Genomic DNA, 26934 nt, shown 5'->3' with positions numbered 1-26934 from the left:
ATTAACCATTTTGATCTTCATCCTTTTATTCTTCCTCTCGCAATAAATAATTATTATTTAAAAAATTTAAATTGACAATTTTTAGTGACAAAATTTAAAACTCCAAGGGAAGTTGTAATTTAGTGAATGATGTGAGGAATGTAAAAAAAGCCATACGTCAATGGATAAAAAAAAACCATATTTTAAAAAATATGAATAAGTGAAAGATATAAATTAGAATCCAAGGCCTGACACTGGTTGAAGATTGATAAGTTTTACCGGAAACAGATAGTAAACAATCGCACAAAACACCCGGGAGGGAAGTAACGTCTACGCCTTCGTTCTCTCGATCAATTCAAAAGGACAAACGTTTACACATCAGTCATCTCGTTGCTCTGCTTTCACTTATAGTTATTAACCATTACCATACTCATTGCTAACTACTTACTAATTACGGTACCGTCAGTTTAAAAAAGTGTTAAATAAATTAATAAGAAAATATGAAGATTTTTTGTGTGTTACTGTTCATTGTCGGTGGATGTTTGGCTGGCGCGTGGGATAATAATAACAACTGTAAGTTAAAAATTGACTAATTAATAATGGAATAATGAATTAATTTATTTATCAAATGCAGCTCGATGCCCGCCTGTTCTATTTCCAAACGGTAAAGTACGATCACGCGGTCGTGGAAGGATTATCAGATTTAATTGCTTCGAAGGATTCACCCTAGTCGGCAATAAATACTCGACGTGTGTTCGCGGCACTTGGGACACACCAACGCCAGTTTGCGTTAGTAAGTTTAAGTTGTTTAAGTTATTTAATGTCAGTTAATTTATATATTTGAATAAACTTACGGTAGGTTAATAAATATACGTCATTTTGACAATTCATTATTTAATAATTTATATTTAGCTGAAAATATACAACCGAAAATGTCAGATATAAATAAAACTAGATACGGAAATTAGCCGACGTCTAATAATTTTTGGATTTTTTTAAAAACGATAAATTACACAAAAAAAAAATATTTCAAAAAATTGCACCTACAGTTTTTTAAATTTTCTACATGTGCATATTTTTAGTTTTTCTTTTTTTTAATTCAAAAATTTATAATTGTCTGCTAACTTCAGGGTCATATAAAAATGATATGATCCTGAAGTTAGCAGACATTTGAAAATTTTTGAATTTTTGTTTTTCAAAAAATCAATTGCCAAAAAATAAAATGAAATTATGCACACGTAGAAAATTTTAAGAACTACAGGTGCAATTTTTTAAAATATTTTTTTTTTATGGTTTATCGTCTGAAAAAAAATTACTAGACGTCTGCGTTAACTTCAGTATCATAAAAGTGATACGGAAATTAGCTGACGTCTAATAATTTTTGGATTTTTTTAACAACGATAAATTTAAAAATAAAAATATTTCTAAAAATTGCACATACAGTTTTTTAAATTTTCTACATGTGCATATTTTTAATTTTTTTTTTTTAATTCAAAAATTTATAATTGTCTGTTAACTTCAGGGTCATATAAAATTGATACTGAATTTAGCCGACGTTTAATAATTTTTGAATTTTTTCAAAAACGATAAATTAAAAAAAAAAATTGCACCCATAGTTTTTGTAATTTTCGACATGTGCATATTTTTAGTTTTTTTTCTTTTTAACTTGTCATTAAAAAAAAAATCTAAAAAACTGACATGACAGTAAATGAAAAATTAATTTTATTTACTCATTTATTTAAAATAAAATAAATTAACAGATTCGCAGTGTCCTTCATTGGCAACTCCAGACCATGCATTAGTTGCCTCGAAATATAACGGCGCGATACTGATGTATTTCTGCGAACCGGGACATGTATTAATTGGTACTGCGGAAATTTACTGCAATGGAAAACAATGGAATGGAACTGCGCCTTACTGTAGAGGTACGTAAGTTTATTTACTTTATTTATTTATTTAATTGTTAATTAATTAATTTTTTTTTATAACTGTGAGCTTTCAATTATAAAAAGAATTTCAGATACGACCGCCGCGGCGCCAATAAAATGTGATTTTGAAAAACCGGATCTTTGCTGGTGGGAACAAGATCCGCGGCACGATTTTGACTGGCGACGACATAATTTTGAAACACCGAGTTCTCATATTGGGACTGGACCAACATATGATCATACACTTGGCGCCGGAAATGATGGTAATTATCTTACTATTTTTAATTTATTATCTCATGATTATTTTTAGTTAGTGATAAAAAATACCACAATTATAATTCATGTATACGTTTATTTATCTTATCATCTCAATGACTCTTTCAATAATTTTTCAGTAATTTTCCGTACAAAAATTTTTTATCCTGAAATAAGAAGACAGTTAACAATTTTCGGTTTTTTTTTTTTTTTTTTCGACAAATCAATTACAAAGAAAAAAAACTAAAAATATGCACATGTAGGAAATTAGAAAAACTACAGGTGCAATTTTTTTAAATATTTTTTTTTTTATAATTTATCATTTTATAAACAATTCGAAAATCATGAGACGTCGGCTAACCCCAGTATCATAACATTTTTTTAAAAATTATTGAGCAACTAATGAGGGCATAATGGAATCGTATTAAAAATTTATTTATTTAAATAAAAAAAAAAATAATAAATGTGACACTGAAGTTAGTCTATGTCTAACAACTTTTGGATTTTTTCTGAAAACAATAAATTACAAAATTTTCGCAACGGGATAAAAATATTTTAAATAATTCCACCCATAGCTTTTTCAATTTTCTACATGTGCATTTTTTAGTAGATTTCATAGAAATCTATCTTTTGCATTTGTCCCCATGGTGGAAATTTCAAAGAATTTTGCCACAATCTATCATAATTCATTGAGGAGGTTCCAAAAATACCATTGGTTCAAAAGTTTATATATGTATGTAATATCACGCGCCTTGTTGCGACGATAGCGGCCACAATTTTTAACGGATCTTAATGAAAATTGGCACACTTATTCTATCAACGATTATCACGTTTAAGTTTAAAGATGAGCAAAATTGGTCAACTAGTTTAGAAACGGTGGACATTTGAAATTCAAAAAATAACGAAAAATCCAACTTTTTCGGCTTTTTTCGTAAATAACTTTTTAACGGGTATATCTATCCTTATTATATAAAAAGAACTTGCTAGCCGATAGAAAAAGCTATATTTTCCTTTTTTTATTTTTTGTTTTACGAAAATTGTTCCACTTTTAATAAGGGTTCAAAGTCACACAATTGACTCATGTGTTATGGTGATAATGCCATTGTTTATATCTTTAAAAATTTTTGATGGGTGATTATTAAATTATATATACTTATTCTTTAGGTAATTATCTTGATCAAGTTTAAAAATTTATAAAAATCGGTTGAGCATTCCAGAAATGGTGGCAATTTGAAATTTTTTAATGAATGAAAAATGCTGTTTTCTGTTACACGGGAAAAATGATGCTCAAAATTTTAATAGATTGTAGTTTATTTTTGACTTAAAATTAGTATATTTGTATACTAATATCAAACCAGGATCATTATATATATTACAAAATGGCTATTATTTATATTAAAATTTGACACACATAGAAGAGCAAAATTTGTAATTTCGTATATTAAAATTAATATGAAAAAGAATCGATAATTTGGTACCTACAGTTATTTATTACTATTCAAATAAACATAGAAAAATTTAAAAAATTTGCAATTATTTGATTTATGTATATAATAAATTAATTTATAATAACGAATAAATGACATTTTATATTAATTATTAGTCAATGGGATAGAATTTATGAAATACGAGTTAAAAGTTTTCGGTATTTTTATGAGCAAAAAATCAGTATCTAGTATACTAATTTTTCATTTTATTATTTACCACTTATTCGATTTATGTATATTGTAAATTAATTTATAGTGATGAATAAATGATATTTTAAGATAATAATTGATCAGCGATATCGAATTTATAAAATAAAAGTTAGCAACTTTTGCAATTTTCGGCTGGAAAAATCAGTATCTAAGATAGCAATTCTTAATTTGACCAATCATTACTTTTTAATAGATGTATGCCATAAATTAATTAACTTTCACTAATAAGTCACGTATTATACCTAAAAGTAATAATATGTACTTAGTTTTTGAAATAATTGATAGTAGTTTTTAGGAATCTACAAAAATTAGTAAACTAGTTATCATTAAGTACATAATAGTACTAATTACTGATCCACTTTTTACTATTATTTATTAATTTTTAATATAACGTTGTAATAAGTACATCTATCATTAACGGTTTGATTGAAGTGAGAAATCTACTTCCATTTCGGATGCCGAATGGCCTTTTTTTTTTTTTTGTAATGGATTCATTAAAAAATAAATCCGAAAATTTCTAACTGTCCGCTAACTTCAGCATCAAACATATTATAAATATTAATATCATAATTATATCTAATATATTATTATTCCAGGTTACTATCTTTATATTGAGGCTTCCGGTCGACTTGTAAATGATACTGCGCGGATTATTTCCCCTTTATATAATGCGTCATACACAGACTCCGGATGTTTTTCATTCTGGTAAGTAAATAATTATTTATTTATTTATTTATTTATTTATAATTAAATGAATGTTTAATTTTAATTTCAATTACGGTAATAGGTATCACATGTACGGCGGAACGATAGGTGCACTACGTGTGTACTTTAAAGAAGAGAGTACAGAGACACCTAAATTAATGTTCGAAAAGCTGGGTAATCAGGGTAATCGTTGGCTACACGGTTTGTTTGATCTTCCAAAGACAAACTCAAGTTTCCAGGCAAGTTTCATATAACTAGTCTAATAAATTTCATTTTACATGATAAATTTACTTTATATACAAGATGTAATTTATAATATATGTATGTAGTAGTAGGAGTAAATTATTAAGTGATGTTTTGTTGCTCGCAGATAATAATTGAAGGTGTACGTGGCTCGAGCTATGTCAGCGATTTGGCAATTGACGATGTTGCTATTCTACAAACTGAAGAGTGCACTCAAGCTAAAAAAATTGATTCTGATACTACTGCACGTAGTGTGACTACAAACGATGGCAAGTATTTAATAATAAAACGAGGACGTGATAAAACTTGGAATTATATTTGTTTTTTGTAGAAAGTACTGATTCAAATGAGTCATTTTAATTATTTATATCGAGTACAGATTTATCTTTTATTGAATTTTCGATTTAATTGATTTGTAATCTTGGTTGGAAAAAATAACCCATTGATTTTTTTTTATCAAAGTACTAATGGATATTGAAAATTTAATCTCGATGAGTTTTAAAAAACGCTATGGTGGAAAAATTTATAAAAAAAAATGCGTTGTAAAAAAAATGACTGGACTATATGAGGGAAATATTTTTTTGAACCGCGAAGGAGATAAAAAAATTATGACACTGAAGTTAGCAGACAATTTTAAATTTTTGATATTTTTTTTTAAAGAATTTAATTTAAAAAAAAAAAAAAAATAAAGCTAAAAAAAAAAAAAAGTATGCACATGAACCATTTATTTGAGAAACCCCATAAGTCAAGAAAACAAAATTTTTCAGGAAACAAAAAACATTTTTTTGGAAAAACTTATTGACATTAAAATAATAAATATATAATTTAATACAATAATGTTAGCGTCTCTGAAAAAAAATTATCAGACGGCTAATTTTAGTTTTACAAAAAATTTTGACATTTAAAAAAAATTTCGACGACTAAAAATTTAAAAAATTGTAATTACATTTTTGGTTAAATTAATTTTCAATAATTATGGGCAATTTTTTAAAAGTCAATTACCATTTTTTTTAATTAAACGAGTAAATTTTTATGATACTGACGTTTAATAATTTTTTGATTTTTTTAAAAACAATAAATTATAAAAAAAAAATATTTCAAAAAATTGCACCTACAATTTTTTAAATTTTCTACACGTGCATATTTTTATTAAATTTTTTTTTTTTAAAATTCAATTATTAAAAAAAAAAAATTCAAATATTTTGAATTGTCTGCTAACTTCAAGATCATAAATTTTTACTGTAAAAAATTCAGCTGCTGAAGTTTTTTACCATCCAGTATTTAAAATCTAAACGTTAAAAAATCCAGACAAAAAAAGTCTGTCCGACCTGCTCCGGATACTCAAAAACCCGGGACAAGTTTGGGAAAACCCGGCGGATGACTCATCCTGAGACCTCTCACACTCCATAACTCGCCTAAAATAAAATCTCCCTTCTAACTATTTGTCTTACAGCGTAATATTAAAAACGTCACAATATTATTGCAGATCAAATCGAAATAATAAATGCACTGCAAAGTTGTCGCGGTAGATGCGGTAATGTACCTGGAATTAATACTTGGACAACAATTATACCATTGTCTTCACCCGATGCCTGTCAGTGTTCTCTCGACTGCGCTGAGAATTCCACTTGTTGCCCCGACTTCGCCGAGTACTGCATTCTCGGTAATTATGCGCTAAATAATTTAATCAAAATTATGACATATAAATAACGATAATTAAAATAATAAAATTTTCACAGCCATCACGGACTATCCGGCATCACCGACAATGTCACCAACAAACGGACTACTGTCGACAAAATTAAACCCATCAGTGATAACAATAGACCCGAAAGATGAAATAGACCCCGAAGTATCAACCGCACCTCGTAAATTGTCACCATCCATCACAACTAAATTAGAGACAATTGAATTAATGGTAACGAGCCCACTTCCACGTCTTAAAACTACCAGGAGCAGGACCAAAACAACAGAGAACAAAGCTATTCATCCAGAGACACCATTTCCTACGATTAAATTACAGGAACAAACAACAGAATTAAATACCGCAATAATTAATAAGTACAAAAAGACTACAGCCTCGGTTATTAATAATAAAGTTACCTCAGAATCGGAAGTTTTTGTTGATCGAGCTGAACAATTACACGCGGTAGCGAGTCTCGGTATGTCGGAGATAATTAGTATTGTTGTGGTGCTGATAGCAGCGGTAACTATTGCTACTGGAATAATAATTGTCGTGTTACGAAGACGTAAAACTTACAAAAGAGGCTCTGGTAGCAGCGGCTCGGTACTATCTGATGACAGCGACGTACGTTTTTTGACATCCGACGAAGTACTTGACTTTAATTTAGCGCGCCCGAGTGAGTACGATGAACTTTAATTATTTAATTTTATTATTTATTAATTAACTAATTAATTGTCATACTCTTTAGCTCAATACGTATCATAATTATCATTATTATATACTGTTGCAACTTAATTAGGTCTATTTTATATGTAAATAATTATAATTATAATTATATGGAGATTGAGGATATGATTAAATTACAAATTTTTTTTTTTATTTAATGTTTTAATAACCAAAATACAATATTGCTTAGCGTACAATTATTAGTTTTTTTATGAGGTATGACACTATGATTTCATAATAATATATATTACATAATCATATATTATTACTGCTCAGTCTTGCAAAAGCTATTTTATTAGTTGTATTTTATCATCCGCTGATGATTAGAAGAAATAAATAATAAATATTTTTTTATTATTTATTATTATTATTATTATTATTACTAAATATATATATATATATATATATATATATATATATATATATATTTTTAATATTGCAGTTGTCAGGCACTAATATTTAAATTATTAAAAAATTTTTAATTCAAAACGTAATATTTTTATGATACTGAAGTTTGCTGACATCTAATAATTTTTGGGATTTTTCTAAAGCGGTAATTTAAAAAAAAAAATATTTTGAAAAATTGTACCGAGATATTTTTGAATTTTCTACATGTGCATATTTTTAATTTTATTTTTTTTTGTTATTGATTAGAAAAAAAATCCAAAAATAATTTGTCTGTTAACTTCAGGATCATATATTTTTGTCTAAAATTTGATAGGGCAACTCGATGAATAAATGGACGACTTCTAGTCTTACATTTAACTAACCAACATTTTTTCGTATGAGTTATTCCTTTCGAAAACTAGAAAATTTCTTGAATAATGAGTGTAAATGTAAGAGACATCAGACGAATTAAAAATTACTAATAAAGAGACTAAATAATTCATAAAATTAAATTTAAAAAAAATGCGCATTTAAAAAATTTAAAAATTAATAAATGCATTTTTTATAAATATTATTTTTTTTATTATTTAATGTAATTATTGATAATTATAATTTTGTCTGACGTTTGCTACATTCACACTCATTCTTGAATATCCATTTATTGGTCGACTTTCCCTCATTTATATTATTTGTTCTTGATTCAAATTCACATCTAATTTTATAAGAAGACTATTTTTTTTCGTAGGTTAAAAATTTTAATAAGTAGTTCTCAGACAGTGCCCCTACTTTTTAAAAACTTTCAATGACTTGCAATTGTCATAAGCGAATCATAATTTTATCAATTGATTAAAAAAAATTAAATAAAGGACAACGTAGTAGACATTTCGTCGAGATATAGAATTTTTTAAAAATTACTTACAGTTGATATCAATCAGAAGTTAAACGAAATTTGGAAAGTGAATTTCAGTAAAATCATGTCAATTTTATAATTAAAATTTTCAAATTTTGTAGGCTAAAATTTATACAACAAATTTTGTTTAACTCCTACTCGATAACAGCATTAAGTAATTTTTTTCAAATTCTATATTTCGGCGAAATTTTCTTTTTTTCAATTAAGGTTTTAATTAGTTAATAAAATTTTACTACAGTTGACAGCTGAAAGTCATTGCATATTTTTAAAAAGTGGGGGGGGGGGGCAATGTCTCAGAATACCCTTAAGTCCGCAAAAGAATAATTTTTTTCACCCACTACTTGGCTATGATGAAATCCAGGAATTCGCACTACCGCGCATTCGCAGTAATGACTTAATTGTAGAAAAATGGTGAGAGAAAAGATCATTTTCTTTTACGGACTCAACTATAGTTGATTACGACTTACCTATAAGTAATGGTATTAATAAGTAATTATATATATATGTATGTATATATATTTGATTTATTTTGGGCACGTAGATCTACAGACTAATGCTACTGATTTAGTGATACCAGCGAATTATAAATTGCGGTTCGTGATTCTGTCGTAAGGTAGTATTTCAGATGCATATCTGATTATAGAGATAAATTTTCTGTAAAAGATTTTCTAATTTATATATATAGTAACCATAAATTATATTATTAATGATTACAACTCATAAATATCAACATATAATCATCTGTGAATATTTTTCCCGGGAATCCCAATTTATATTTCGTTCGTACTGTCTACGAAAAAAAGAATCGCGGTAAGTAAAACGGAAAAATTTTCCATTTTGATCTTTATACTTTTATATTAAATTTAAAATTAAATATAAATAAATATACTTAAGCTTTGGTATTAGCTTATGTAAAAAACTAGGCAGTATAAAAATACTAATTTATGATTACAGCTTCTAAAAAATTTTAATTATTTATCTATATGTAAAATTGGAAAAAAAATGATGGCTTAATTATTACACTGGAAAAAAATAATTTTCGAAAGACAATTTTCCTGAGTAGTGAATCAATAGGAAATAGTACATCATTAATTCAATATTTGAATTGAAAACTGATTTTTTTGACAGAAGGGAATCGAAATTTTTTTACATTCGGAAAAAAGCAGATCAGCATTTTCCGATTTGAACTTTGATTTCTTTGATTAAGAAAATAATTTTCAATGAAATCTTTAAATTTTGGCGATAAAAATACATCTTATTAAAAATTTCCAGGCATAATTTCTTGTGAGAAGATAATTTAATATTTCTAAAAGTTATTTTTTCTCTCCATGTAATAATATAATAATAAATTTCGGTGGACAAGTGGTAATGTAAGAAAACTTTGATATATTTGTACACTGTAAAAAAAACGGAGTAAGTCCAAGCGATGTGGGTGTTAAAATTTTATGATCCTGAAGTTGGCAGACAGTTAAAAATTTTCGAATTTTTGTTTCAACGACTTAATTTAAAAAAAAAAAATAAAAATATGTCCATGTAGAAAATTTAATAAACTATAGGTGCAATTTAAAAAAAATTTTTTTTTTTTAATAATTTATTGTTTAAAGAAAAATCCAAAAATTATTGGACGTCAGCTAACTTCAGTATCATAAAATTTTGGGTGTTGAATTTCAACATCTTCGGCGGTGTTAAAATAATACCGCCAAAGGTGTAAATATTCTTTACCGGTGTTAAAAAAATTTCCCAGTGTTAAAAAATTTTTCAGTGTTCGAAATATTTAACTTTGTAAATATTTTTACTTACTCGATCACTACCGTTAATTAGTATTTTTATTAATTAATTAAATTATTGGTGATAGAAATGGTGGCCATAAAATTGCGTAATTTTCAAATAAATTACGCATAATATAAATAATTATTTAAATAAGTCCACATGAAAATTTAAATTTCCCCAGATAATATTCATTAAATTTTTATATTTTTTTTTATCGAATACATTTTTTTTCTAATTTTTATGCGTGGAATTTTTTTTTAGACCGATTTAATACCGGTATTTAAACACCGCTCTTTTTACAGTGTAAAGAATTAATAATGAGGAGTCGGTTTATTAACAGTTCCCCAGAATAAAATTAAACGAGAAGGATCATGTCTTATGAAAAACAAAAATGGCCGATTTGCATTTAATATTTTTTGACCCCCAGATTTAGCAATTATAACTCCCGTTGCCGCAGCAGCGACAGTCCCAGTTTCAGTAATGTCTATTTCAACTTTATGAAGTACATCTGATGCATACAAACCAGGATTAACAAAGTTTGCGCTGTTACGTAGTGCATCTAAACCATAAGACGGAAATCCTTTGGCCTCGATAAACCGCAGAAACCCGGCATCAATCGGACGACTTTGTCTTTTACTGCGACGCTGAGTAGTTTCATTTTTATCTTGAGTAACTTTAACTGGATTTTTATCGTGATTGAAGAACGAGGGCGTTGATGAGGTCGTTGAGGTTGAAGACGACGGAGACCTTGAAAACGAGGAAGTACTCGTCTGCTGATTGATTTCCGCTGGTTTATTATCCCCCAATTTTCCCGAGCTAGACACATCGACTTGTCGCTTTTGAATGGTTCTGTGAATTTTTTCCAGATAAACTCCATTATCCCATTGCTGAATATCATAGCCACCTTGTAAATCTTTGTACCTGAAGTAATTATTCTTCCCAGAAAAGTCTTTTCCATTAACGGTACTGCCACTAGTCCCATCTCCGGTGGTGCCTGCGTTGCTGGTGGTCGGGGTCACAGGATCAGTATCATCATCATCGGTATTGATCCTCGAGAAAATAATGGGATCACTTGTGGATGGATTTGGTTCATTATTTAAACCAGTTGATAGTAATCCCAGATTAGCTGCACCCGGAGTAAACAGTGAAGTGAGCCCGAGTGATTGTAATGCGCGATTTAAACTCAATGTACTCGATAGTTTCATTCGTGGAATCGCTATTATACAAGTCGAATTTATCATTTTATTTATTAATGAATTTATTACGTCTGGAGTGATGCGGGATTCTAGGTCATTCAAAGCATTTGAGCCCGTTCCTGTTGGTAGTAACACGTACATTGTTGCCTCGGACTTTAATGAATACCCAGTAATTGCCTGTAAATCATGATGAGGATAAAAATAATTACGATTGGCAATTTTAGGATCATCATTATCTTGATTCACATGATTATTAAAGCTTACGATGTGATTTAATAGTCGATGTAATGGAAAAAAAGATAAAAAAATAACTTACGGAATCGCTGTCTCTGTAAGGTAAGCCGAGGATTTTAACTCCGAGCTGTTTGTCTTCGTAAAATGGAAATTCACCGCCATTATACATCATATCGACATTAATTGTCTGTCCTGATGCGAGATAAAACGGTTTTCTGAAGGATAGATTTAAAAAAAAAATAATGAGAGGATGAAAAAAAAATTTAATGAGAAGATAAAGAAGATTTTTTAATTTTTTTTTTAAATTATTATAATGAAGTACCTTTTGGTAGCGCCTTTAAAAAAATGTTGATTCCATTCGCCATTGAAGTACAATGCGGAAGCTAAAATAACTTTACTGGCACGACTAGGTGGCTCGGGTAAGATGCTATTTATTTTTCCTCGTGTCTTTGAGTTAACCCAATTATTAATGATACTTTGTGCTAAGGAGGGTTCGTGAAGAAAATCGACATTGATAACGTCATTTTTGTAAACGTCACGAGCGATTGCTGCGAATTCAGGGCGTATAGAGTAGCCGGACTGTACAAAAATACTACCGGCTGAGAAAATTTCCGACGTTTGTGGACTGCCGGTGCCGCTGGCCAATTTTATTGAATTTAATAAGATACCAAACATGTGATGCACAATTTCCGAGTGTCCTGATATGTCGACGCCGGCTTCGAATCCAAGTATGCTGGCTATTTCATCGAAAGTCCTGCCGCCGGAACCCAGCAGCACAACTGCCAGAGTTCCTGCCAGATTTAACGGAGAGAACACGACATTGTCACGGTCTAATCCCACCGTCGTTGCACGTTGATTCACGTCAATAGCGTGATCCATGTGTAATGCAAATCTCGTTACCCCTTGCGACAGGATATTGTTCACCTAGACAAACAATTATTGTTTCATTTACCAATAATACAAATCTATATTATTAAGAGAACAAGGAAAATTTATCAAACTTCATCAGGGTGGCTACTAAGAAATGATTTCAAAATTCCCTGATATTTCTCGGTTTTCCAGTAAAGTTTTTCACATTTATCCCTGATTTAGAAATTTTATTCGTATCATTTAGGTATTCAAAGTTTTTATTATATTTTTATTTTTAATAATTAAATCATGCGTGAAACCAGAAAAAAGGGCAATAAAATAAATTAATATTGCCTACTTTTGATTATTCGATGTTAAAATGGATAAGTTAAAATATTTAATAAGAAATTTTATGATTTAAATAAATTCAAAATACACTGGTTACAAAAATTAAGGGATATTAAAAAAATTTCAAATTTTTTAGTAATTTTCAACAATTTGTGACTCGAAGGAAAATGGTCGTACAATAAAAACAAAAATTCAAACTGTAGCTTCAAGTGTCTAGTTTTCTGATTTGGGTCTTTAAATTTTTTTATTATGCACGGTTCCGGAGCAATAAAAAATCAATCATAATTATCGAAAAAAATTTATTGAAGCTCGAAGACCGTTTTTAAGACGAGCAAAAATTTGGTAAATTTCTTTTTCGATAGTTTTCTTAGGATTACTCCGGAACCGCTATAATAAAAAAATTTAAAGACCAGATCAGAAAACTAGACACTTGAAGCTACGATTTGCCTTTTTTTGTTTTTGTCGTATGACCATTTTCCTTCGAGTTACAATCTGTTGAAAATCACTTTAAAATTTGAAATTTTTTTAATATCCCTTAATTTTTATAACTAGTGTATAATTTGGAATTTTTTTAATTTTGAACTGTTACAATTTAATTCCCGGATACTTTTAGAAATTCCCTGATATTTCTATGATATTTCCCAGTTGCATTAAATTCCATAATAATTCCCGATATTCCCGGTTTTCCCGGTTCGTGGCCACCCTGTTCATATCAGTTCGACAAAACGACCAGCGATTTTATTTCGGCAGCATTGGAAAAATCTTGAGTTTAATTTGTGCCTTTTCCTGGCATCAGATACTTTTATAAAATAAGTTACTGATCAGTTCTCACCAAATTTAAATTTCGCGCCAAAATATTCAAATATTTATTCATTATTTTTTTTATAATATTTCAAAATTACTCATATCAAAATTGATTAAAACTTTGAAATTAAATACTTTTTTTTTTATTATCAATTGCAGTCACATGGGAGCTGCAGATTGTAAGTAATTAATTACTAATTATAATTATCACAAAAGATATTTTTATCATTTCACATATCGCTCTGCCGTGAAATGTATAATTAAATTACACAACTTTTATCAACATAAAAAAAGAAAAAATATTTAAATAACAATGAGCTTACGTGATCGCTCCAATATCTTTCTTCACCGGTCATCGTATTATGGATAAATGGTCTTGCTTCAGCAGTGACTTTATTGATATTACCTCCATCAAAATTAATTGGCGGTCGTATATTTTGTATTGGCGGTAAACTCGCAACACTAAACGACGGGAAAGGTCGACGATGTTGACCTCCATTTCCATAATAAGCCTGTGGAATCGTAGGTTCAAAATCTTCGGGGAATATTATTTGTAAATCAACGCCCACCGTCAATACAAATAGTATCACCGCTATATTTATTTTTGACATCTAAAAAAATCAACAATACCAACAAAAATTAAGTAATTCACTTAAACTTTAATTTATTTATTTATTTATATTCTTCTTGACTGATTTTAATTTAAATTTCCATAACTATCAGGGACAAGGAGAACTAGATTCACGTAATGGTTACAAAAAAACACTCGAAAGTCAAGGACTCCCATCTTCCTTTCCACTTATATTTATATATATACATAGATATACATATATATAAGCCACACGTCAATGATAACAATGCAATAATTATTTATAAAAAAAATTTTTTAAGATTACATGATCACGTTCAAATAATGAGTCAATTATAATTTATTTTTACGACGTGATAATTATTTAACTTTAATTTAATAACTTACAATTATAATTAAATATTTAATTTTTAAAATTTAAGTCAGGAGACAAGGTTGACGTAGCACAAAAAATTGAATTTATTCTCCCGCGTAAAGTGAATTGAATTTCACTTTTAAATTTAAAAAAGAAAAAAAGTTATACAAACCTCCGGGCTTATCCACACTATTATAACACCGTTAATTAAATTAGTATTTTATTTAAGTTTATGATATATACTTTCGAGAGATTTACTTTAATTATATTAGTGTAGTTTATAATTAATGAGTTTATGCAATTTAGCGAAAACGAAGCAATGGAGTAGAAAAATAATAAATTGCAACGCGCAATTTATTAAATGATGAAACAGAAGTTGTAGAATCGATACCGGTGTCACGTTATGCCGTTATTTTATTATATATGTGTATATATATAAGTAATAATGCCACGGGAGGTAGTAAACCGCGGGTATTGCCGAGTAAGAGCAACTGACTCACGTTATGGTCTCGCACTCGTATTTACCGCGTTTCTGTCCCCACCGCTTTGATAAACAAGTCGCGTTTAAATATAAACATATATAATATATGTATATATAATATAATATAATATATATATAATATATGTAGATATATATGCTTATGTGTATCCTGATTTCCTTGCTGTTAATCGCGACAATTAATAATTAATTATGCAATTACAGTCACGTGGAATCGAGTAGTTGATTTGATAAGTGATAAGTATGTCTTTTATATTTTTCATATATTTTACCCGATTTTATCATGAATCAAGACGGGTAAGATGAAAAAAAAGTTGAGGTAGAAATGAATTTAAAGATCACATTTATATTCTGAAATTTTTTTCAAGCCTTCAAAATTACATTTTGATTTACTTTTTAGTTGACAATAATTTTATATTAATTTTCATCGCGAATAAAAATATATGAGGACTGTATTTATGTTTGATGCTGAAGGTTTGAATTGTTTTTTAAAAATGTTTTGTTATTGCGAGCCGCTTAAACGTTTGCCGATGGCCGGCGTAAACTTTAGTATTGATTTGTGCAAGAGTGCTCTTTTTTCCATTACTCGTTACACTTGTACATGTCGCTGACTATATTTTATATAAATACGAATGATATGTTGTAAATTTTTTAGTTGGATTTGTCGATAAGCGCATGACAATTATTGTGTTTGCTCAATAAATTTATTATTTATTAACCTGACGAAAATTATCTGTACATCGGTAATTAAAAAGCAGCGAGAAATTTTTTAAGCTCTGGCTTTGTAATAAACATCCTGACAATAAACATTTAAAATAAATAAATCAACAACAATAATAATGAATAATTGCTCCGAATATAAAATACCTTTGGTGTAGTAAATTATAATGATAATAAAAATAATAATAACATAGGGCAGAAATCTTACGGCGAATTTAAAGGCCGCGATCAAGTTTGTAGAGCTCGAGTAATTCACGAAATAGCCATGCCAAAAGTTATAATGATCAACATCGCAAATCTTGTTGATGCAATTACCCTCCCATTTACAGAAAATTTAAAACTAATCTGATAATTTTAATTTTTATCCCCGGATTTTAAAAAAATATCAATAATTAAATCTTTCAATTTTTTCACAATTAGGAAACACTAAAAAAAATTTATGTAGGTAAAATGGGTCATTCAAAAAAATTCCTATTCCGCGCGTTAAAATTCAAAAACTCCAAAAGTCAAAAAAAAGAAATTCTTAATAGATATCAATAATTCACCAGTCCCATTAAATATAAATTATTTAAAATCCCATACATCTCTTAGTAACTAATAAAAGTATAAATTTAAATATTCATTTCAAAATTCAAATCATTAATTCACACCAGTAACGCGGGTTGAATACAAATTTTAATTTGAATCGTAAATTTAAATTTGTTACAGTTTAAACGTGTGAGGAAAAAAATACGACGTAATTATTTTAAACGGCCAGTATTTACTACAGTTAAATATATATATATAAAAGTGGGAAGTTCCCAAAGCAGCGGATTTCCCGGGATTTATATTCATTCAATGACCATCTGTTTGTATACAATGCATACACTTGTAATACTTACTCCTGTATGACATCACTCGTCACCAGTCGCTTTTTACTCCTTTTTAGTATAGAATATAATTACGTTTTCGTCATTCCAGCCAGACCATCAAGAGCTACAATATTTAAAAAAAAATCTTTAGAAACTCAAATTCTTCAAGCCATTAAACTATCGGCTAATTAATCACTCCATTAAAACTAATAATTACTTATAAATTTTTATTTCCAATTAATAATTAAAAATATATATTTAATTATTAAATATTTTTAGATATTTATACAATGATAAATTTTGTTTATTTTTAAAAAATCAATAGCCGGGTTTTTTAAAATCTATTCTCGGACATCTTACAATAAAACAATGACAATTATAACTACGTCATGATAAATCAATACACTGAGAGAATAAAGTAGGATATGGGTGACGTATACTCATTGAAAGAAATGAAATAAAAATACGGCGTACGATGTACGATGAATGGCATTACAAGGTAATAATAAATATATTGTAGATAAGAGGTAAATACTTGTATCTAAATATTTTTCCAAGTGCATAAATCAGAAGATGTAAGTCCATACAATGTCTATGACTCGATGGATATTTTATTTCAATTAAATATTACGAGGATAAAAACCCGATGAGCTGGTCTTGGGTAAACAATTGTGTTTTATTGGTTCAATAGATGTATCATCGACTGATTGATTAACAATAAAAATCATTTAATTGATAACAATCAACTTCAGTGTAAATTTGATTTACGTATTTTATACATGTATGTGTATATTAAAGTACACAGATAAATAAAATTACGTGTATCAATATTTGATACTGATATAAGTTAAATACTTAAGTGAACAAATTATTGAGATTTATTGTATACTATACTATTAATTTACGATAAAATACTACCGACTTTTCCTCGTATATTTAAGTTAACCCAATTACTGATGATGCTTTGTGCTGAGGACGGTACGTGAAGAAAATCGACATTGATAATGTCGTTTTTGTAAACGTCACGAGCGATTGCCGCGAATTCAGGGTGTATAGAGTAGCCGGACTGTACAAAAATACAACCGGCTGAGAAAATTTCCTACGTTTGTGGACTGCCGGTGCCGCTGGCCAATTTTATTGAATTTAATAAGATACCAAACATGTGATGCACAATTTCCGAGTGTCCTGATATGTCGACGCCGGCTTCAAATCCAAGTATGCTGGCTATTTCATCAAAAGTCCTGCCGCCGGAACCCAGCAGCACAACTGCCAGAGTTCCTGCCAGATTTAACGGAGAGAACACGACATTGTCACGGTCTAATCCCACCGTCGTTGCACGTTGAGTCACGTCAATAGCGTGATCCATGTGTAACGCAAATCTCGTTACCCCTTGCGACAGGATATTGTTCACCTAGACAAACAATTATTGTTTCATTTACCAATAATACAAATCTATATTATTAAGAGAACAAGGAAAATTTATCAAAGTTCATATTTTTTTTTTTTAAGTTTTTTTTATTTATCAAAATTATAGTATTAAGTACATAGGTTACATAAAAGCTAAATAAAATGACCTATTTAAGTATATTTTTTTGGTATATAATGTTCGGATTGTTGGCTGATGTTGACAGCATCTCTCATCCTGGCTGCTCTTGATTTTTTGTATTTTTTAATTATTTGTTTATAGGATATAGACTGAGTTTTTGCTTGTCTATTCGTTCTCTCTTTTTTTGTTTTTTAGCTCTTGGGAAAAAATACTTATACAAAAATAAAAAACCCTAGCTTTTGTCTTTATTGTGCCTTACAAACTATGACTTATTACTAAATTTATATACATTTATACATATTTACAGGTTTTACAACATTGTTGCTTATTATCTATTTGTGTCTCTGAGTAATAGAGTTTTTTGCCTGTTTAATCAAACTTCATATCAGTTCGACAAAATGGTCAGCGATTTTATTTCGGCAGCATTGGAAAAATCTTGAGTTTAATTTGTGCCTTTTCCTCCCGGTTCAAAAAAAAATCTTAAATTTGACTTGATTTAACTTAATTTCCTTTGAAGTCGTCGATATGCCGACAACTGAATTCCACATTTGAACTTTTTAAACTTTTTTTGACTTAAGATTGACTTAATCTTGACTTTTTTTAACCTTTTTGCCTTAGATTAGACTTTTTTTGACTTAAATTGTTTAGTTTCCTTTAATTTAACTTTTTTTGCCTTAAGTTATTTCATTGCCTTAAATTTGACTTATTTTGTTTAAAAAAAACAACTGGTTATCGATTCGAAATCTAGTTCTATATTTGACTTAATTTTAACTTAAAAATTAAGTCAAATCGAATGAGGTTTTTATACTTATTTATTAATTAAACTAATCTAAAATTAAAACTCAATTTTAATTATAGCAAATTTTTTAAAAATTATTTCTGATTAAATTAAAATTACTATTAAAAAAATCTAGACGTCGGTTGACCCTGCGGGCCAGCCCCAAAACTTCCCGCTGTTTTCGAGCTCAAGGAGCTTGAACAGCGCGTCAACTGACCGTTGCATCGACTAAAAACTTTAAACGCATTTTTCTCGAAACTATTTTTTTTGAACTGGTGGCATCTGTAATATGCATAAATATAAACCGATTCGCAACTTTTTTAACTTCCCGCTAAGAAAATTGTAAATTTTCAAAAATTCGGGAAGTTATTGGTTTCGGTCCGATTTACGAAAATCGAATTTCCATCAGATGTCGACGTTTCGAGGTCCTAGGAAGCTATCCTGACTAATTTCACGATGATGTCCGAGTGTATGTATGTGTGTACGTACGTATGTATGTATGTAAATATTCATAACTCTTGAACGGATGAACCGATTTTGATCGTTGAGGTGTCATTCGACGCGGCTTGTTAATGTCTTGAGGCCGTAGAAATTTGAACTTAATCGGTAGGGTGCGTTCAGAGATATTTCAAAAATAAAATTTTTTTAAAAATGTTTTATTTGGATAACTTCCAATTTGCTCGATGGATTGATTCCAAAATCTAATCAGCTCTAAAACTCTATAAGCCGCGTCGAATGCCACCTCAACCATCAAAATCGGTTTATTCGTTCAAGAGAAACCGTTGACGAAAGAATTCAAAAAAAATTTTTTCCTTGGTTTTTTTGAAATTTCTCAAAAACGGCTGAATAAATCAATTTCAAAATTCGACCAGCTTTAGAACTTGATAAAACGCGTCGATTGCCACCTCAACCAACAAAATCGGTTAATTCGTTCGCGAGATATCGTGGAAGAAAGAAATGCTAAAAAATGGTTTTTTACAAAACAATGGCATACAAAAGTATTTGCGAGCTCGAAGAGCTCGAAAATATATTCACAATAATGTTTTCGAGCTCAGCGAGCTCGAAAACAGCGGGAAGTTTTGGGGCTGGCCCGCAGGGTCAACTGACAGACCGATTTTTTTTGCCGTATTCGTCTATTCAGTAGCTAACGTTGCACGTAGGGGATTTTGAAAATTCTGATTTTTAAGATTTTTTAGGGCTGTTTGAATCCAAAAAAATGAGAAAAAATAATGAAAAAATTTTTAATATGTCACCATTTTTTTTCAAATCCAAATTTTCAAAATCCCCTATGTGCAACGATAACCACATACAGATTACAACGCCGTTTGGTTTTTTTGTTTCTGATAATCCGTTTTTGAGTTAGAGATGACACCGTGGTGGGGGAAATTTTTTTGTTGCTCCACAAAAATGCTTATAACTTTGTAACAACATAATATTTTTTGATGAAAATTTAGGAGAATTATCTTCAATGTATACATTATAAAACGAAAAAAAAACCCGATCCCCAAATTTCTTTATTATTCCAGTCAAAAAAATTCCCGAAAATCACCTATTTTTTCGATCCTCACAGTGGCTATCCCCCTTAAGAGCTCAAACTTTCAAAGTATTTTTCTTTCGTCATTTCCAACAATATTTTCGATATAATGAAGAAAAAAAAAATAGTCGATTTTTTTAAATCAGTCTAATATACATATTGATTAATACGATGTAATACCAAAGTTAACGATTTCAACTTCCCGTTTAAAAAATTCGAAATTTTCAAAAAAGAGGGAAGTTATTAATTTATTATGAATTATTTTTTTTTTAATCATTGTAAATTTACAATTTCCATAACAGTTTTTCCTTTATAAATCAATACATCCAGTTTAAATAATTACAAAGCTTCAAGGCCGTAGTCACATGCACAGGAAATAAATATGTATTATATTATACTAAAAAGTAGCGCCAGGTAACACAATTGATTGAAAAAAAAATCTAATGTTAATATAAAAAAATGTTCAATATAATAATAATTTAGTAGTTCTAGATTATTTAAAAATTAGTTTTTTTTTTTTTCGTTTATTTGAATATGCAGTTTTTCAAGTAGATTTTACACAGTAACATATATTGTAATTGTCATAAGGTTCCATGACACATTTTTTAGATAATGGAACTTAACGCATAATTAGCGGGATTTGAATTTGTTTTTAGGTAGATTTCTCAAACATCTAGCTATCGTATTTGTTCTCATGGTCGATTTTGTAAGGAATTTTGCCATAAACTATCATAATTAGTTGAGTAGCTTTCGAGAATATACCACTCGTTAGAATATATATAGATATATGTAATATAACCAGCCTTGTCATCACGATAGCGCCTATAGTTATTATCGGATCATAATGAAAATTTTTACTCTTATTCTACAGGCGATTATCTTGATCAAGTTGGGAGATTGGCTAAATCAATAGATTAGTTTAGAAGTTATGGCTGTTGAAAATTTTTACGATTTTTCTAAAAAATCATGTTTTTACTAGAAGTTCATATAACTTGAAAACTAAAACTCATAGACAATGGCTGTAAAAAATATCTTAAAGCTTGTCCAATAAGCTTTAATTTTTGTTAAATTTTATGTTTTGATTATTTCTTCCAATAATTTGGTAGCCTCTAAAGTTTGAACAAAGTCAAGAAATTTACTAATAAGATTTTAATAACGGATAACTTATGATTTTCATATTATCTTCTTCTGTTAGCTTTATTTTGTAATTATCAATTATTTCGTTTTTTATTTAATATTAGAAAAAAAAAAAAAACTTTGTTAGCTGTTAAAAATATGCAACTTGCACAATATTTTTTCTCATGAATCGATATCATTTAAAGTATTCATGGACTTTACCGGTTGCAGTAGAATATGTTAGAAACAATATTAATTAGCAAAATGGACAGCCAACACACGTAAAACTAATAATCGAAATACAATACAATACACACATTTCTATATGATAATTTATAAGTGTATCATCGCTATTGAAACGAGTCAGTTCAAATTCTTGAACCGATTGAAATGAACGTGTCTCCTTTAAACATCCAGCGAATAAATTTAATCTCATTGAAATAATTTATTTTAAATTAAAAATTTTTTTAAATTAAACTATCCAAAAATATTTTATAATAATTAAATTTGCGATATGTCGTTAATCATTAAAATAATTTTCTGTTTATTTTTTGTCACAGTATCGGGCAATGGAATCTTACATTTGAGATCATCAACATCGAAACATTTTCCAATTTGACACACACATATGGTAATTACAATTTAGTATAATTGAATTTTAAAAAATAAATCATTTAACTTACCGATTTAATCAGTTGCACTAATCAGTTTTACGCAATTACTTGATCAGAAATTAATTCAAATTTAATGAATTAATCTTGTAAATCTTTGAATATGCGTTTATCAACTTCAGTTTTCAAAAAATTTTTCAATCCGAACAAAATTCGACAACCTAATAAATTCAATTAATTTTAGTCGATTTGAGTACTCATTTTTAATGATATGCATACAATGAGACGAAATAATTATAATCAAAAAATTAATTAAAATTTTTTCATCACAAACGATTTTATCATTTTTTTTTTTTTTTTGAAAATTACAATTGATGAATGATATAGTGAATGGCAAAGAAATGAATAAAAACTAAAATTATTAAAAAAATATATTATTTCAGTTTCTCTTGAATAAATTAAAGTGAAATATAGGTGTGTTTATATCTCAGTTATAATTAATAAAAAACATAAAGAAAAAAGTTGATGGTACATGAACAATAATTTAATTTAATTAATTATTTTATATAATTTATATATTAGTAAAGCAATTGATTGAATTGGAATATTAGACATATGTATAACTATAGCACAATTATATGTACAGCTATATAGCTGGCTCAATATATACAACGATATTCTTTTTACAAAATTTTTTACAATTACTTTCTTTATATACAGGACATTTTGTTTAACCTTCCGTTACACGCGCTTTCTCTAGTGTCTCACTCGTATTCACGCCAACCCTATTAGGTTGAGTAAAGTTGTGCGGGGAATCGCCGTATAGCGCGGGTAACGATGGGTTAATTAGTCATTTTTTATTTTTTTTACTTATTATTTTGGCTATTTTTGCAATATTTCTCAATACTTAATGAAGGTTTTTATTAGTACTTACATTATTGTGTCGATCGTCTCGTGAGATTAAAAATATCAACAAAACATAACAAAAATTTAATTTTTTATTTTTGTGGTTTATGAAAATACAATTTTTAAAATAACTAACACCCGTGAAAAAATTGGTTATTGCGATATATTTCCATATAGAAAATATAAAACATCCAATTATTATTATTTCGAAAACAAGAAACTTTTATCGAGAGCAGTCAAAAGTAGTTTAAAAGAAAGCTAAGACATAAATCGAAATGGTTCATACAAGTTATGATTATAAAAATTTCATTAAATTGAACTATCGTTTTTCTACAGAGTCAACTGCTTGGATTATGTTTTGCGAATAAATCGAATCCAATAATTATGAGTGCAGACTTGGTGGATTCAATCGATCAATATCTATCGAGTGCTATAAAAGCACCAATTACTGTGATTAACCACAAATTCAAATCGAAAAATATTATTCCGTATCACCCTTCGCATCCCACTTACGTGATATCTGCTGATTTAACTGATGACCTTCAAACTCTTCTTCATGAATTCAAATCATCTCCTGCCTGGAACATTGTCTCTCATTTCTTTGTTGTTGGAACTGATAAAAAGTCCTGTCAAAACAATGCAGCAAAGGTTCTCCGATTATTATGGAGATCGGATTTATTATCATCATTCTATTTATGCCCCGAGACCAGCAATGACACATCAATATATACTTTTAATCCCTTCACTAATTATGCACCCGATCCGTGGGTACAAGTGGCAATAACTGATAAACCTAATAGTCGATGGACGTTGTTCAAACAACTGTTTGTCAAAGGTAATATTTGTAATTTTTCAAATTTTATTTGGTAAACTAACTGTATTCCTTTTATTTATTTTTTTCAGATCCCAAAATCTGTCATGTTCTTCAGTTCGATAAAACCAAAATTCTGGATGGTTATAGTGTAAAGACTCTTTCATCTTGGGGAGGGATTGAATTTTTTAAGAAATTTATAGTTCCGAGCTTAAACCTCACGAATAGTGAACGTTTTTATGTACTGAATGCCACACTATTAGATATTTACCTTTCATTACATACTAAAAGAAGTGATGTTAGTGTAATAGGTACTCCACTTTCTTGGATTAATTATAATTTCAGTGATTTTATTTCCTTAAATTTCGAACAAAGTTTTTTAATAGCCACACAAAAGCGAAGTGTTATAACACCATTTAGTGAACTTAATTTTATATTTAATGTTAATACTGTTATAGTTATGGTAATTATTTTCTTATTAATTATTGTAATAATAGGACTGAACAATAGGTATCGATTTGGTGCAGCTTTTTTAGATGTCTATCTAATGGTGTTAAATATGGGGATTTTGTTACCTCTTGATAGATTAGCTATGCGCATCATTTTTTTCTCTGCGTTCCTATTCATATTTATATCAAGTCCAATCCTGCAAGGTGAATTGTTTGCAGTTTTAGCAAAACCTACATATCACAATATTGAAAGTCTTGAGGACTTATATCAATATAAATACCATGTACATTATTCTGGCCTTCTAGGTGAAGATATTAAAAATGCGGGATTATGGACAACTGATTCGGATATGCAATATTTACACCATGATAATGGTAGCCTTTCATTTGAGTGTTTAGAACTAGCTAGCAAAGATAAAACTGTAGCGTGTATTTACGACGCTGAATTTATATTAGAGAATGCTTTTAAATATGGACTACATGTATCCAATAAGTTACTATTTCCATCTAATTATATTTATAATGCCCGTAAAAACTGGGCCTTAAAAAGTCGCGTTGATCAGAAAGTTTTACATTTCATTGAAGCTGGTTTTATTAATCGATACGAGAGATTGTTGATCTATAATCGATTAAAAAAAATGAAGGTCATTGAAAACATTAAAAAATCTAAACAATCAGAAATCATAGACGGTGATGATTTAATGTATGCGTTTGTATTAATGGTACATTTATTACTTTTGGCTGTAGTCATATTTGCTATTGAAAGGCTTAATAAAATCATTAGACCCCCAAGGCAATTAGAAAGGGAAAATGAGGAACGACAAGATGAAATTGTGTTCATTAATGAAGATAGAGTCGTTCTTGATTGATGCGTGCGTATATAATTATATATTCTGTTTTGATCATGTCTGTTTAATAATTGGGCGGATTTTTGCAATAACGTCTTAACTAACCTTATAAGTCCCATTGTTCAAAAGTTATTTAAGCATCAAGTCAAATTTATAGTAAATTTTTAGATTTTTTTACTTTTCTGGAGAAACTATCAGTCTTATCAGAAAATATCATAGAAACTTTTTTGTAGATAATTTTATTCCTCACAAATTATTACGAATAAAGTTTTTCGAAATTTTGCGTTGTTTTCAAGTTATGTCCATTTCAATTTAAAGCTCTTAAAAAAATAGATTTCTGATTAATTTCAAGAGCTTGACATTGAAATAATAATAAATTGAAAACAATGCGGAATTTTGAAAAATTTTACTTGTAATAATTTGTAAGAAATAAAATTATCTACAAAAAAGTATCTCTGACATTTTGTAATAAGTCTGATAGTTTCGCCGGAAAAGTGAAGAGATCCCAAAATTTACTATAAATTTGACTTGAAACTTGAATAACTTTCGAACAGTGGGATTTATCAAAAAATGATAAGAGACTTTTTTTGTAGAGCGTTCAATTTTCTACACAAAGTTTTATTGCGCATAGAAATCCGTTGAGCGGTCTGTAAGCTAGAAAATTCTAAAAAAAAAAAAAATTTTTTTTCTATGTTATTTAAAATAGGAAAATAGAAAAATGGATTGAGGCAAACCTTTATATTATGATTAAGAGCTCGGATTGGCACCAAAATTTTTATTTTCAGGTATACTTTCAATTTTTGAATACCAAAAAAAAATTTGTTTTTTCTGAAACACCCTAATATGGAGTCTCGATTTTTATGATATTATAAAAAATCAAACACTACTACCATTTCCTAATTACGTAAACTCTATAATGTTTGATAATCTTGTAGTAAACAAATATCGAATTGATGCATTTATATGAATTTATATTTATCGAATAATTTTCTGACACATTGTGTTGTTTGTTTTATCATTAGTCGCATACTTCTGTTGTGAATATAGTAAATGATCTTGTTGTAAAATCATGGGATTGCTATGTATTGGACTTGTATTAAATAAAGAAAATGTCAATTTGATAATGATTTTTTTTACCTTTCCGCTATGAAAATCGACAATTTCACAAAATTCAGTAAGTACACGGAGAGAATTTAATGATACTATCTACAATACAAAATTTTTAAATTTCATTATCTAAAATGGTAGTAAATTTTTCAGCGGTTCTAATAATTAGTTTTACTAATGAAAATGATAACAGTAACAAATGATGGTGGTGACAATCACCATCGAACATATAGAGTTAACAAATAAATTAATATTATTTAAAATATTTTGTTTTTTTTTATCAGAAATCAAAATTTAAAAAAAATATATACAATTTCTGTGTCATATTAGCATTTTTAATTTTTGGTACCATAAATATTTGAACATTATTCTTTTTTTTTTCTTAGTATGTGACTTGCATAATTATTTTCTTTTTATAAATCGATATATTCAATGTTTATAAAATATCTAGGCTACAGTTATATTTTAAATAAAAAAAATAGTAACACAATAAGTTAAA

General features: G+C 28.5%; 3 protein-coding genes across 3 annotated transcripts; 2 read left to right on the top strand and 1 right to left on the bottom strand.

Moving 5' to 3' along the window:
• Positions 1–322: 322 nt before the first annotated feature.
• LOC130677181 (uncharacterized) lies at positions 323–7369 on the top strand. Its single transcript, XM_057483827.1, has 9 exons — positions 323–552; positions 614–772; positions 1740–1904; positions 2000–2170; positions 4456–4564; positions 4647–4803; positions 4935–5076; positions 6294–6470; positions 6547–7369. Exons 1-9 carry the CDS (start codon positions 480–482, stop codon positions 7185–7187), a joined length of 1794 nt encoding a protein of 597 aa, XP_057339810.1. The 5' UTR covers positions 323–479; the 3' UTR covers positions 7188–7369.
• Positions 7370–7505: 136 nt separating this feature from the next.
• Positions 7506–18146, bottom strand: LOC130677002 (uncharacterized). Its single transcript, XM_057483519.1, has 7 exons — positions 17843–18146; positions 17361–17432; positions 14832–14848; positions 14039–14326; positions 12037–12638; positions 11797–11929; positions 7506–11657 (listed from the first exon to the last, which is right to left on the bottom strand). The coding sequence occupies exons 1-7, from the start codon at positions 18093–18095 to the stop codon at positions 10596–10598; spliced, it is 2427 nt and encodes an 808-aa protein (XP_057339502.1). The 5' UTR covers positions 18096–18146; the 3' UTR covers positions 7506–10595.
• Positions 14840–26413, top strand: LOC130677182 (uncharacterized). The gene is made up of 4 exons (XM_057483828.1): positions 14840–15399; positions 22264–22334; positions 23557–24055; positions 24124–26413. Exons 2-4 carry the CDS (start codon positions 22332–22334, stop codon positions 25347–25349), a joined length of 1728 nt encoding a protein of 575 aa, XP_057339811.1. The 5' UTR covers positions 14840–15399; positions 22264–22331; the 3' UTR covers positions 25350–26413.
• The last annotated feature ends 521 nt before the right edge of the window (positions 26414–26934 follow it).

Source organism: Microplitis mediator, chromosome 11 (assembly GCF_029852145.1).
Source record: "Microplitis mediator isolate UGA2020A chromosome 11, iyMicMedi2.1, whole genome shotgun sequence".
Taxonomy (NCBI): domain Eukaryota; kingdom Metazoa; phylum Arthropoda; class Insecta; order Hymenoptera; family Braconidae; genus Microplitis; species Microplitis mediator.
The sequence above is the reverse complement of the archived record's forward strand: the minus strand, read 5'-3'. Positions and strand labels throughout refer to the sequence as shown.